Source organism: Centropristis striata, chromosome 17 (assembly GCF_030273125.1).
Source record: "Centropristis striata isolate RG_2023a ecotype Rhode Island chromosome 17, C.striata_1.0, whole genome shotgun sequence".
Lineage (NCBI taxonomy): Eukaryota > Metazoa > Chordata > Actinopteri > Perciformes > Serranidae > Centropristis > Centropristis striata.
In genome coordinates, this window is record NC_081533.1 from 17655592 (window position 1) to 17669385 (window position 13794).

The window sequence follows — 13794 nt, forward strand, 5'->3', positions numbered from 1 at the left end:
GTCTATATAATTTCTGAATCATCTGTCGATATGTATTTTTTTTTTTTTATTTATTTTTTTTTTTCTCTGTGTCTGTGAGCCGAGTTGTAGTGTAGTATAGCCCAGTGTGGGTTCTTTTTATTTTATTTTATTTTTATATATTCTATTTTATTTGCTTGATTGTTCTTTGTGTTTGTTTGTTTTTCACTGTGTGCTGTGAAAATCAATAAACATATTGTTTAAAAAAAAAAAAAAACAAAGCTGACCAAATAGACACCAAAGCTCTCAGTCATGTTACCTGCAGCAGCTGCTGGCGGGCCAGCGGCTGGGCGGTGACCAGCAGGCCCTGGTTGTAGCTGGACACTCTGGCTGCTGTCAGGTTCTGGTTGGACAGCTGGATGTTCTTGCCGTGGTTCTCCAGGAACGCCATGATGGTCGGCACCAGCACACACGGCTCCGTCTCCACCTGGAGGAGACGACAGGGGACATGGAGAGTCTGAGCCTGTACTGGGACATTAAATGATTCAGTGAATAATAATAACAGTTTTTGCTAACAGATTTGGGCTCGGACCTCTCTGACAGGAGTGCTGTCCTCCTCTCCTTCGCTGCAGCTGTCTGAGGAGAGCGATGGCGCCTTCACGCTCTCCAGGTCCTCCATCAGCGACGAGCTCACGATGGACACCGCCGTTATCCGCCCGTACAGGTCCAGGACCGCATAGACGTTCTATGAGGAGACAGAGAGGTGCTGAATGGCAGCGAGGGCTCCAGTAGCTGGTCACTGGAAACATGTGTGTGTGTGTGTGTGTGTGTGTGTGTGTGTGTGTGTGTGTGTGTGTGTGTGTGTGTGTGTGTGTGTGTGTGTGTTCTTGTACTTCCTACATAGGGAGGACCGGAAAACGTTTTTAACCAACGGAGTAAGGACATTTTAGCTGGTCCTCACTTCTTTAAAGGCTTTTTTTGAGATTTCAGACTTTGTTTTAGGGTTAAAGGTTACAATTAGGCAACCATGTATTAGGGTTAGGGTTGGATATTTAGTTTATTATAGAAAACGAAATGAAACAACGAAAACTAGAATTGAAAAAATAAAAATAAAATGAGTTTTCAAAAAATAACTTTTTTCATACATAATGAAGATGGATAAGACAAAGGAAATAAAGGCAAAATTTACTGTGACCTCTTTTAGTCTCCCACCCAAAACAAAAATTCACAACAAAATAAAAAAACTAAAACTAATGAAAAATCCAAAACTATTATAACCTTGCAAGGGAATTCACTGTTCCAATGAGGGTCCTCACAAAGATAGAAGTACAAGAATGTGTGTGTGTGTGTGTGTGTGTGTGTGTGTGTACCTTGGCTACTGCAGTGGCAGCAGGTCCCATGTCTTCTCCATCGATGAAGATGTGCATTGTGTCGTCACTGCACTTCTTCACACCAACACGGTTCCCGACCTGAGGAGATGATAATAATAATTAAATTAAGACCTATGTCATGAGCACAATATCTACTGACAGGGTGAGTAGTAGGGCTGTGCGATACGGAACAAAGGTCATATCCCAATATATTTAGGTTGAATATCGATATGATATATATCCTGATATTTGTATTGCAAAGTGAGACTATTTGTTCAGTCAAAGTCAAATATGACATGTCACAAGTAGTTTTATTGAAACCGTTTATTTAACTGAACATAAATACTGTATAACAACAGGAGTAGCTTTTTATTTTTCAAATCAGAGCTCCATAAGGTGCACATTTAAATAAATATATTTATATGAGAAAAGAATAACGAACATTACAAAAGAACTAAATATGACAAACCCTAGTAAGGGCAGCATTTACACTACCGGTCAAAAGTTTTAGATCACCCCAATTTTTCCATTTTTTATTGAAATTCAAGCAGTTCGAGTCAAATGAACAGCTTGAAAGGGTACAAAGGTAAGTGGTGAACTGCCAGAGGTAAATAAAAAAAGGTAAGCTTAACCAAAACTGAAAGATAATGTACATTTCAGAATTATACAAGTAGGCCTTTTTCAGGGAACAAGAAATGGGTTAACAACTTAACTCTATGGAGTCTTGGGCTATTTTGTCCATTTTTTAATTGTTTTCATGTCTTTGTAAGTCATTTTGTGTCTTTTGGTGTCTTTTTTTGTCATTTTGTGTCTTTTTTTTGGTCATTTTTTTGTCTTTTTTTAGTCCTTGAATCTTTTTTTTATTTTCAAAACACTATCATGCTCAATAAAGAATTTTAAATGTTGCAAATGTGCATTAATTTCAGAGTACACTGAGACATTAAACTGCATCATTTTCAATTAAATTCTGGAAAAGTTGGTGTGTTCTAAAACTTTTGACCAGTAGTGTATAAATAAAGCAGCTTGCCTGGATCAAATCCAAATCCACGATTTCCATTTGACTTTTTATTTTATGGTCATGATTTGAAGGAATTTTTCTGTTTACTTTTTTCCCCAGCCCTGTCACGAATTTATTCATCTATAATCGACTTCATCTGGTGAATCATCATCATTTATCTCCTTTAAATCAACTGTTACAGAAAACAATCAAGATTTCAAAAGACTAAGTAAATCACATTAACGACCACATTTCTCCCTGTGACATGTTATAGGAATAGTTCGGAATTTTGGACATAAGACCTCATTTCCAACTTAGCCGGTGTGATATAGGTCGGTGGAGACCGTTTTCAGCACATTTTATGCAGTCCTTATAGTTGCACAAGTCACTGATGCTAAACTGGTGTTGAGCTAGCGCACGTCAATAGTAACATCCAGCCTGTCACTAAAAACAGCTTTACCTGCTCCGCAGAACACCCGAGACAAATGCATTATAACGTCGGACTATCGATGTACATGTCTGTGTTGATAGAATAATTTTAGAAATTAAACCAACCTTGCATAGCATTGGAATAGCTTATACTTTGTTCCCTGTTGTTGCTTAGGCTACGGCAGCGGCGGAGTGATATTATCTCCAGGCTAGTGAGGCTACAGTGGAAGGCGGTTTCGGTTTCGCTGACAATCATGCAAGTTTATTTAGGTGCTGTCATAGCGGAGACAGGATAGCAGGACACTATGGCCACTGCCAGCCATGCTGAGATTTCGGAGTTTGAGGATGACGAAGATGAGTTTGTGTTATCAAATCAGCCATACCAGTCTTATAGCTACTAGCTACTAGCTGTCACGACTGGAGGGCTCTTCTGGTTTCGTTTTGACGCACTACTACTAACCCACAAAGTAAAATTCTGCTGCTGCTGAGAAACTAGTCCCTCAAAATGTTTTAACATTGAAAATGCAAGGTTGGTTTAATTTCTAAAATTATTCTATCAACACAGACATGTACATCGATAGTCCGACGTTATAATGCATTTGTCTCGGGTGTTCTGCGGAGCAGGTAAAGCTGTTTTTAGTGACAGGCTGGATGTTACTATTGACGTGCGCTAGCTCAACACCAGTTTAGCAACAGTGACTTGTGCAACTATAAGGACTGCATAAAATGTGCTGAAAACGGTCTCCACCGACCTATGTCACACCGGCTAAGTTGGAAATGAGGTCCTATTTCCAAAATTCCGAACTATTCCTTTAAACCTTAATGAATTGTTTGGTGGGAACTGTGACTGATCCTACTGTGGCTGCTGGTGCTTCTCCTTATTTGCATAGCCGTTTTTAAAAAGCACATTTTACTACGTGCTCTGGCGACAGTTTTAAATGCTGACAAACTCAAAGGGAATGGCAGAACAAGAGAGGAAGAGAAAGGTAATGAAAGCAGCCAGAGGGGCTCTGCAGTGAGACAGAACGTGAGGTTCTGGAGGGTTTAAAGCTCTTTGATTCGACCTCTAGTCTAACAGGAGCTGCAGCTCACCGTCAGCCGGTCCAGTGAGCAGCCGTAGTTCTGACGCTGCAGCACGCCGTTGCGACGGACCTCGGAGCCGCAGAGCAGCCAGGTGACCTTGGTGCGGAGCTGCGGGAGGGAGGGGGAGAGGCCCGACAGCGGGCAGGACGGCAGCTCTGGAGGAGCCAGAGTGGTCAGACCGATGTGCAGCGATCCGCACCACTGCTCATCCACCTCATCAATCCTCACCTGCAGAGAGAAACAAGCAGCAGTTAGGAGGGGAACATAAAGCGTGTTTAACCCTCTGAATCAGGAGGTTTTGGTTCAAATTTGTCAACTTCCTATGCGTCAATTTCTGTCTCTGTTCAGCATCTTTCAGTCTGTCCTTACATCACATGCATGGCTCATTTTTCTCCACACAAACTTGGCTATCAGTCAGATTTTTCATTTTATTTTAATTAAAGTATAAAGCCGCCGGAATTACCGAAAATACAAACAAAAGACACAGGTGTCTATGGAAATGTACCATTTAATTTATTTATTTATTTTACCATTTCTACACACAAAAACAGCAGAAAAAATAATAAATAATAAAACTACAAAACAGTCTATTTGCATGTAAATTAAAAATAATAGTAGTTTTCATTGTAGAAAGAATTTCACGATTCTATTCAAGAAATTCCCATTTTAAAAATGGTCTAGAAACATAAATGGCACACTGTGAAAGCTCCTATGATTGAACTTTAACTGGCTTTCTCAGCTTGTCTACATATCATATATAAATAAAGTTATTACTGTTAATAAAACATGTGTATTTTCAATAAATAGATGGACTCCAGATGGTTAAATTAAGAAAATTGTATATTTAATATATTCAAATACAGGCACTTAAGAGGATAATAAACACATTATTTACACATGTTTTTTTCAGTGTTTACCTCAAACAGCTCGTCTGCTTTGAGTTCCTTGGCGCTGAACACGATGCCGTGAGCGTAACCTCCGACTCTGACGCCTTGGCAACCGTCGCCGAGCAGCACCACGTTCTTACCGTGTTTACTGTGGAGCCGATGGGCCACGCCTGCTACTGCACACACAGACAAGAGAAAGGAAATAAGGGCCAATGATTGGTGATATTTTTGGTCTTAAAGACCAAGCTTTAAGCCCCTGAGGTGCTGTACCACGGGTAGGGTTATTGATGAAACTTTTTTAAACCTTTTTTGATCAATGAAAGTCCAAGACATATTTGCAATTAAAACATTTTAATTCCTCTTGGTTTCTCTGTGGCTTGTATATGACTGGGTGGTGGGGTGATGTGTCTGTGGTAATGTGTGTGTGTGTGGTCAAAAACTGTTTTTGACCACACACAAAGGCAACAAAGATTCGTTCCTATTAAGGCCAAGAGCGCTAATTGGCTCTAACAGTCTTTGTTCTACTCTTTCATCTTTAATTTCTTTATCTTTCACCCCTTTTTTTGTGCAAATGAATATAGATTTTAAACATTAATATATATATCCTTTATTTAACCAGGTAAAAAGTCAAAAGTAAAAGCAAAAGCAAAAGGTAAAAAGTAAAAGAGATTAAAAATCTCTTTTACAAGAAAGACCTGGCCAAGAAAGCAGCATAAAAAGTGACAAGTTACAACATTTAAAACACAGTTAACATAAATAATTAAATACAATTAAATATAAATACAGCCATCACAACATCAGTGAAGGAGCCTCAAGTAGAGACTCATACGGAGCAGTCACACTGACCAAGGGAAATTATTTCTTAAACATTAAACAAAATCTAATGTTGGCTGAAAACTACATTAAAAAATAGTCTTTTAAAAACTTTCTGATCAGCCTTCGTTTGTTAATGCTTGTAGAGTACCTGGAGAGTGGATGGGGAAGCTCTTCTCTGTGATGTTGCTGGTACAGAGGCTGTTGTCCAGCGGGCCGGAGGAGCTGGTGATGGACACCTGAACACACTGACCGTACAGGTCGATCACTGCGTACACCTCTGAGAGACACACAGACACAGAGAGAGACATGGACATGAGCATCGGATCATTAAATTAACGTCAAATAATCTTTATTTATAAAGCACTTCTAAAATCAACAGTTAACCCATTTAGGCCTAAAACGGCTGTAAAAACTGCCTGTAAAACCTCTGGGCGATTTTAAAATAAGCCCCTAAAACCTGAAGTTTTTCTGGAAATTCAACAAAAGTGTCAAGGCTTCTACTAAATAATAGATTTTTCATCCTCTGTAGCAGATAGAAATAAAAAAAAATTTTAAGTATTTGAGAGCTTATAGCTGTTATATCTGAGCTCCCTCCACTATAGTCGTCTTCCGCCATGATTTCAGTTCTGGAAAAGTCCCATGATGCATTGTGACACTCCCACATGTATTCTCATTTTGTGTCTTTTTTTAGTAATTTTGTGTCTTTTTGTGTCTTTTTTTAGTCATTTTGTGTCTTTATGTGTCTTTTTTTGGTATTTTTTTTTTGCCTTTTTGTCATTTTGTGTCTTTTATTAGTCATTTTGTGTCTTTCTGTGTCTTTTTTTGTAATTTTGTGTAATTGTGTTTCTTTTTTTTGGTCATTTGTTTCTTTTTTTGGTCATGTTGTTTCTGGTGGTGGTATTCTTGGTGATGATTTCAAAGTTCTGGAGAAGTCCCATGTTGCATTGCGACACTCCCACATGTATTCTGATGCATTTCATTGGCCAAGAGACCGAAAATAGGTGGAAAAAACTACAAATACTACAAAACAACGTATCCGCTTTCCTGGCTTTAATGGTAGAAAAACACAACAGTGCCCCCGGTTTTAATGGTAGAAATGCGATAATGCTTTCCCGCCTTAAATGGGTTAAACAAACTCTAGCCCTAATTTCACATTTCTGACTTCCACTGATTAATGTTTACCTGGTGGCAGGCCGGTGCAGGCGACACCTTGATCCACACCGTTGATGTAATAATGGAGGTCTCCGGTGGCGGAGCGCATCATGCCGATCCGTGATCCCGTGGTCAGAGAGTCCAGGTCACAGCCGTAGTTGTTCCTCATCGTGTTTCCATCCTGCATGATGGCCGTTCCACTGGGAGAAAAGAGGAAAAGGGTTTGAATTAATGATCTGAACTTCATGTTAGGTTTGTAGGTTTTGTAATCAATCTTCAAATAATTAACCTAAACTAGAAAAGTTATTGATAAGTTAAGGTTAGTGTAAGAATATCTGGTTAAATCAATCAGTGTGTGAATTTTTTGCAATATTAGTAATAAATCTATCTTCTATAAAGCAAGAAGCGTCTGGGAAAAACATCATTAAAATAATTAGGTTTTTTTTAAATAAATGTAGCCATTTTAAGAGTATATTTCACATCTTGTATTTCTATTCAGATATATTTAAAATATTTCCGTTTTTTTAAAAGACAAATTCGATATAAAACTTTAAATAAAACTTCAAAATTTGGAATTTAAGACACCTAACTAAAATACCTGAGATGAGTCATTTTATTCTTCATTTATCCCATTTAAGTTCATATTAAATAAATGTTAAAAATATATAAAATAACAATAATGTGTGTAAATATATGTGTATAAATTACTCCGCATAGTTTCCCCTAAAATAAGTCAATGTAAAATTAAGAATTTCGATTTTTTATTATTATTATATTTTTTATATGTATATTTTTTATAATTTATTTTTTATTATAATAAATATTTATAATTAATATTATTTAATTAATGTATCCACTTTTTTAACTATGTTGACTCATTCATATGTTTATATTTACATTTACTGAGTTATTTATAGCCTAATTTTGTGTGTGTGTGTGTGCGTGCGTGCGTGCGTGCGTGTGTGTCTGTGGGTCTGTGTGCATGTGTGTGTGTGTGTGTCATGAAGGTGTGCATCCTCGATTTTGAAGATTTTTGAATTCATTTTTCAAAATATCATTATTTATGTAGGACGTGTTGCAGCATTGCACTGTTTCCGATCGGACGCCTTTTAGCGGAGCTCCGCCCCCTTTTAGGGAGCTCCGCCCCATTGTGTGATAGGCCTACACCAGTAACACAATTCACTCTGGATTTCCACCCTGACTCATCTCATCTGTAAGTCGATTTAGCCTACCTATCTTTGGAGTTTTAAGTGGCTACAAGGTTCGATATTCCAATAATATTCAAACAGTTTCAAGCGAATATCAATGTTTAATGTGTATGTGCTGGATGGTGTGGTACCTTATGAAAAGTGTTTTATGGAGTTGCAGACGTTGTAGTGTGACATATAATGTACAAATACAGGCTTGCACTAGTATTAGTAATAAAAAAGATGGTGTCCTACCTGAGCATCCAGGTGTCGTAGTCGATGTCGGTCATGGTGTTGGGAAACTCGAGCTCATCGGGCCTGATGGCCGTCACTCCTGGACACAGAGGGGGGAGGAGAAAATCTGTGACCACACATGAAATGAATACAAACTTAAAGGGACAGTTTGGATTTCTTTGAAGTGGGGTTGTATACGGTACATATCCATAGTCAGTGTATAGCAGTTGGCATGCCACAAGTCTGAAGAAACAGGCAGGAGAGCAGACAGAAGCTGAGCAGTACTGATGTGGATGGAGGCAACAGGAAAACAGATTTTAGCCACTAAACAGAATGTAGTCATCATAAAGACCATAAAGTCATAAAGATGTCGCTTTGTTGGGGGATCTCCGTCTCAGAAGGACCGAGACAGAAAGGAAGACCCAAGGAAGTGTCTTTTTTTAGTCATTATGTGTCTTTAGTCATCTTGTGACATTCTTTAGTTATTTTGTGTCTTTTTTTTTAGTAATTTTGTGTCCTTTTTTAGTCATTTCGTGTCTTTTTTTTTTAGTAATTTGTGTCTTTTTTTAGTCATTCTGTGTCTTTTTTGGTCATTTTGTGTCTTTTTTTAGTCATTCTGTGTCTTTAGTCATCTTGTGACATTCTTTAGTTATTTTGTGTCTTTTTTTGTAATTTTGTGTCCTTTTTTAGTCATTTTGTGTCTTTTTTTTTAGTAATTTGTGTCTTTTTTTAGTCATTCTGTGTCTTTTTTGGTCATTTTGTGTCTTTTTTTAGTCATTCTGTGTCTTTAGTCATCTTGTGACATTCTTTAGTTATTTTGTGTCTTTTTTTGTAATTTTGTGTCCTTTTTTAGTCATTCTGTGTCTTTTTTGGTCATTTTGTGTCTTTTTTTAGTCATTTTGTGTCATGTTTTAGTCATTTGGGGTCTTTTTAGTCATTTGGTGTCTGTGTCTTTTCTTAGTCATCCTGTGTCTTTTTTTTTAGTCATTTTGTGTCTTTTTTGTTAATTTTGTGTCTTTTTTAGTCATTTTGTGTCTTTTTTTAGTCATTTTGTGTCATGTTTTAGTCATTTGGGGTCTTTTTAGTCATTTGGTGTCTGTGTCTTTTCTTAGTCATCCTGTGTCTTTTTTTTTAGTCATTTTGTGTCTTTTTTGTTAATTTTGTGTCTTTTTTAGTCATTTTGTGTCTTTTTTTAGTAATTTTATGTCTTTTTTTTAGTCATTTTGTGTCGTTTTTGTTCATTTTGTCTTTTTTTTTAGTCATTTTGTGTCTTTTTTTAGTCATTCTGTGCCTTTTTTGGTCGTTTGGTGTCTTTGTGTCTTTTTTTAGTCATTCTGTGTCAACAAAATGTAGTTCATGCTTTATTTCTAATATTTTGACTGCTATCACACAGCCCTTTCCTAGCCGTTATCTGCGTCCTTTCAAAGCTACCAGACTCCTTTGACAAAAACAGTAATTCAACTTGCAGAATGCAGGAGTTGCAGGTCTAAAACTGCCTCAAATGTTAAGTTTGTTTGTGTTATTGTTTTATCTTGGAGAATCCAAACTAACCTTTGAAAACACCAAAGTGGAAATATTCTACATTTGGCATCCACTTGAACTAATACGGGGTCTATTTTTTGTGGCTAAAATGCATTTTGCTGCAGTCCCTATCCATATTTGTACAGTAGATTTGCTTAATTTAGCTAAATGAGCTCAGTTTCTGTGTTGGTACTCCTGCTTGCGTCTCCAAACTGGGGAATCTATGGAAAAGTAGCTCATACAACCGCACTGCAAAGAATCTAAACTATTCCTTTAATGTATAAAATGTTGTTTTAGGGATAAATGGTAACATGCAGTAGCTCTTATCGTCTTTTATGCTAGTTAACATATTCACATATCTAAAACTAGGGATAGAAAAGCGGCGTGGACTCAATAGAATCAAGCTCACCTGCTTCTATTGAACCCGACCAGCGGTCCACCATCTTCTGAATAATGATTTCAAACAGCTCTCCATCTCGAAGGCACCTACAAGGAGGGAACAAGTTAAAAGAGTGTCAATGTAGTTCATAATTCTGTCTACTCAAGATTAAAAAGTTAATATATATATATATATATATATATATATATATATATATATATATATATGTATATATAGTCTATATATAGTAGACTATATAAAGTCTAAGTCTAAGTCTTAAAGTTCTCATTTTACCTGTTGGTTTATTTGTAACACCATGTCATACTAATAATTACTTGTTTGTAGTTGGCTCTGTGAATTACTTGTGTTTACCATCTTAAACTGACTTTATGAACAACAAGGCCACCTGGGACAGGTGTGAAAAAAAAAAAAAATGTTCTCAAGGCACTTTGTGATCCATAGATAAAGTCGTTTTATTACCTGTTGGAAATGACTATAGCATCGTTGAACTCGCTGCGGCAGTTCTGACGCAGGGCGGTGCGCCCCCCGTTGGTGATGACAGCGTTGGTGCCGTGGAGATGGTGGAAACGCAGGTCGTTGGTGGTGATGGCCCCTCCCACGGAGCAGGGGCTCCCCGGGGACATGGCCGTGGGCCCGTCTGAGCTGTCCTCTGGGAGAGGCAGGAGGTCCACTAACAAGAAGGAGAAACACATAGAAGCTCACACCATCTAAAGTAGAATCTCAGTTATTTTTTTCATAATTAAGCCCTTGTTTGTTTGTTTAATAATAATAATAATAATAATATATATTTATTTTATATTAAGTGTATATATATATATATATATAAATATATATATATATATATATATATATATGTATAGAGAGAGAGAGAGAGAGAGAGAGAGAGAGAGAGAGAGAGAGAGAGAGAGAGAGAGAGAGAGAGAGAGAAAATCTCTTGTTTCAAGTGTTGAGTACCAGGGGAGAGGCCTAGAGAAGTATTTTTTACTTCAGCCTACTCCCTTTTTTGTTCAGACCAAAATGATATAAGGAAATGCATATTGAATATTAAGTTAACTGGTTCTGATATGTATCTTATTACTTAGACCAGTGATTCCCGACAAGGGGGGCCCGACCCCCCCAGGGGGGCGCCAAAGATCCACGGGGGGTCGCGAAGCCCTCTTGATTTTAAGGGATGTAATAAATCTAATGTGTTAAATATAGATGAGTCAGCATTTAATTCAATAGTGGGACAAAAACAACTAAATAAGGGCTACATTAAACGTTTATTCATTTATTTAAATAAAAAAATCACTATAGAAAAGTTTAAAAATAAAGGCTATATCGCAAGAATAAGGACATGTGTAACATCCCTCCTGCAGTATACACAGGTAACCTCACCTAGAGGTAACCTCACCTAGAGGTAACCTCACCTAGCGGTAACCTCACCTAGCGGTAACCTCACCTAGCGGTAACCTCACCTAGCGGTAACCTCACCTAGCGGTAACCTCACCTAGAGGTAACCCCACCTAGCGGTAACCTCACCTAGAGGTAACCTCACCTAGCGGTAACCTCACCTAACAACAGAAACACAGAGCTAATGGGAAAATGGCGAACGACAGGGAGACGAAAATGCTGAATATCTCAAAAAGGAAAAAAAGAGAGGGTACCATGAAAGTCACATTGAGTTCGGCTTCATAGAAGCAATGGACAATGGGGGGGTCGCCAAAGTTTACTATGGTAAAAATGTGGGTCCCTCAAGAAAAAGGTTGGGTACCACTGAGCTAGCCTACGCTGTTGTAGTTTATTAGTAGTAGTAGTTTATTTTTCGGTTTGAAAAGAAGAATTAATAAAATGAAATGAAATGTTGGTCATCCTCCCTCTCTCACCCATGTCGTCCATGATGGTGGCCTGAGCAGCCTGTCCATAGAGGTCGACCACGGCGTAGACGCTGGGAGGGACGTTCCAGGCCGCCGGGCCCTGAGCCACGCCGTTCACAAAGAAGTGGAGGCTGCCGTCTTCTTTCCGCACCACGCCTACTGTGTCCCCCGCCTGCAGAGAGAGAACAAGTTCAAAAAGGTTTCATTAAGCTGCGAGGGGGAATGTCAGAAGGATTATAGGTGGAGGGAGCAGGGAAGAAGGTGAGGGATCAGCTGTGTAATAAAAAACATCACTCACCTTGAGCCGGTCCAGGTTGTGTCCGTACTCGTCCAGTATTGTTGTTCCGTTGTGCATTACACCGTTCCCCGTCATCATCCACGTCCCTGGAAAGAAATAACATCATAAAGATGACACTTTGTTTGGGGATCTCCGTCTCAGAAGGACTGAGCTAGAAAGGAAGACTGTAACAAAGCAGGCTGTATGTTACCTGAGCGCAGGTTGGTCATGGTGGAGGGCAGCTGCAGGTATGCAGGGTTGTGCGTTGTGACACCGATTTCGATGGAACCCGCCCACTTATCCACCATCTTATCGATACGAACCTGGAACACCTCGTTGGAGCGCAGCGGCCGGCTGCTCAGCACCACGCCGTGGTTGAAGTCATCAGTGGCGCTGTGGAAGCAACTCATCAGTTTAATCACTGTCTAAAGTGCTGCAGGTAGACGATTACTACACATCCTCCATTGCAAACCTTGGTAGTCTTATTCTGTTTCCATCTTTTATTAAGAGGCCACAAAACTCTAAAGCTGAAGATTTTTTTTTGTCATTTTAAGTATTCCCCAAAAAACCTTGTGAGCACTTTCACTTTCCACTCATAGAAATGACAAGTAAAGAGGACTTTTAAATTGGGCTTATAAAATCGTTCTTGCAGGGTCATGATGCCATAAATTCAATAACAAATTCTGGATACTGTTAAAAGGTTCAAGGGATTATATTTCCATTCAAGTGGAAGTTTTTAGATAGTAGAAAAATTAAATTATATCAACCGTCACTAAAAATATCTTGAAAAAAATGATCGCTAACTGTGCACAGCGTCTGTCACTTATTGTAAACAAACCAGCATGCTAACTGTATATGTGCTGTCCGCCACTGATCGTAAACAAACCAGCATCGCTTACTGAGCACAGAGTGTCTGGTGCTTGTTGTAAACAAACAGAGATCGCTGAGTGAACACCTCCTGCAGCAGCAGCACATACACACTGTACTGCTACAGAGCTAACTGTTAGCCTATTAGCACTGTGCTACTGCGCAGCACTATTGCTGCTATGACTGCCGTCTCCTCCCACATCGCTTCGCGAGGCGAGATATCACTTTGCCTTTGAGGGATCACTATGCACGCCCTAAGGCAAAAAGTCGGCACAGATCTTTCTGGCAATATAGCGGGACATTTGTGGGGCCGCACTATGAATGGGGCTTAAGATTCTCAAGGCCTGAAGTTTATTAATTTTTCAACACAAACAAGTTATAATCCAGCATATAAAGAAAAGGTTTAACATTGGAGTTGGACTCACTGTGGTCGCAGCGCCGTCCTGCCGTCACTGATGATGGCGGCCTTCTGGCCACAGTTTGGGTGGAAGAGCAGCCGGTCGGGCCCCTCTGAGTCTGGGGTGAGGGAGAGAGCGGGCCTGGGCCGGCCCACGTCGGGCGACAGAGCCCTCATGATGGCGTTGTTGCGTCTGAGGCGATCGCTGTGGTTGTGATTGTGGACTATGGTGACTTTAACGGCCATGCCGTAGAGGTCCACCACGCCGTAGACCACGCCGGGGGTCTGGGCTGCTGCAACGCCTGGAAAGACACAGAGTGGTTAGGAGTGGAAACTGAGCTGCTTTAATCACACCTGCTCCCC

At 39.3% G+C, this 13794-nt stretch overlaps 1 protein-coding gene across 2 annotated transcripts in view; it reads right to left on the bottom strand.

Moving 5' to 3' along the window:
- neurl4 (neuralized E3 ubiquitin protein ligase 4) overlaps positions 1–13794 on the bottom strand; it is a 35878-nt gene that overhangs the window by 7867 nt on the left and 14217 nt on the right. Inside the window, exons 8-21 of one of the 2 annotated variants that reach the window (XM_059354140.1) lie at positions 13460–13733; positions 12379–12560; positions 12189–12274; positions 11900–12062; positions 10494–10704; positions 10044–10120; positions 8135–8240; positions 6723–6892; positions 5689–5817; positions 4755–4900; positions 3847–4065; positions 1329–1427; positions 551–703; positions 278–445 (exon numbers count right to left, since the gene is read on the bottom strand). In XM_059354140.1, the coding sequence (XP_059210123.1) occupies positions 278–445; positions 551–703; positions 1329–1427; positions 3847–4065; positions 4755–4900; positions 5689–5817; positions 6723–6892; positions 8135–8240; positions 10044–10120; positions 10494–10704; positions 11900–12062; positions 12189–12274; positions 12379–12560; positions 13460–13733 (2183 nt within the window). The remainder of the gene's footprint in view (positions 1–277; positions 446–550; positions 704–1328; positions 1428–3846; positions 4066–4754; positions 4901–5688; positions 5818–6722; positions 6893–8134; positions 8241–10043; positions 10121–10493; positions 10705–11899; positions 12063–12188; positions 12275–12378; positions 12561–13459; positions 13734–13794) is intronic. The other variant, XM_059354141.1, reaches the window with a different exon arrangement.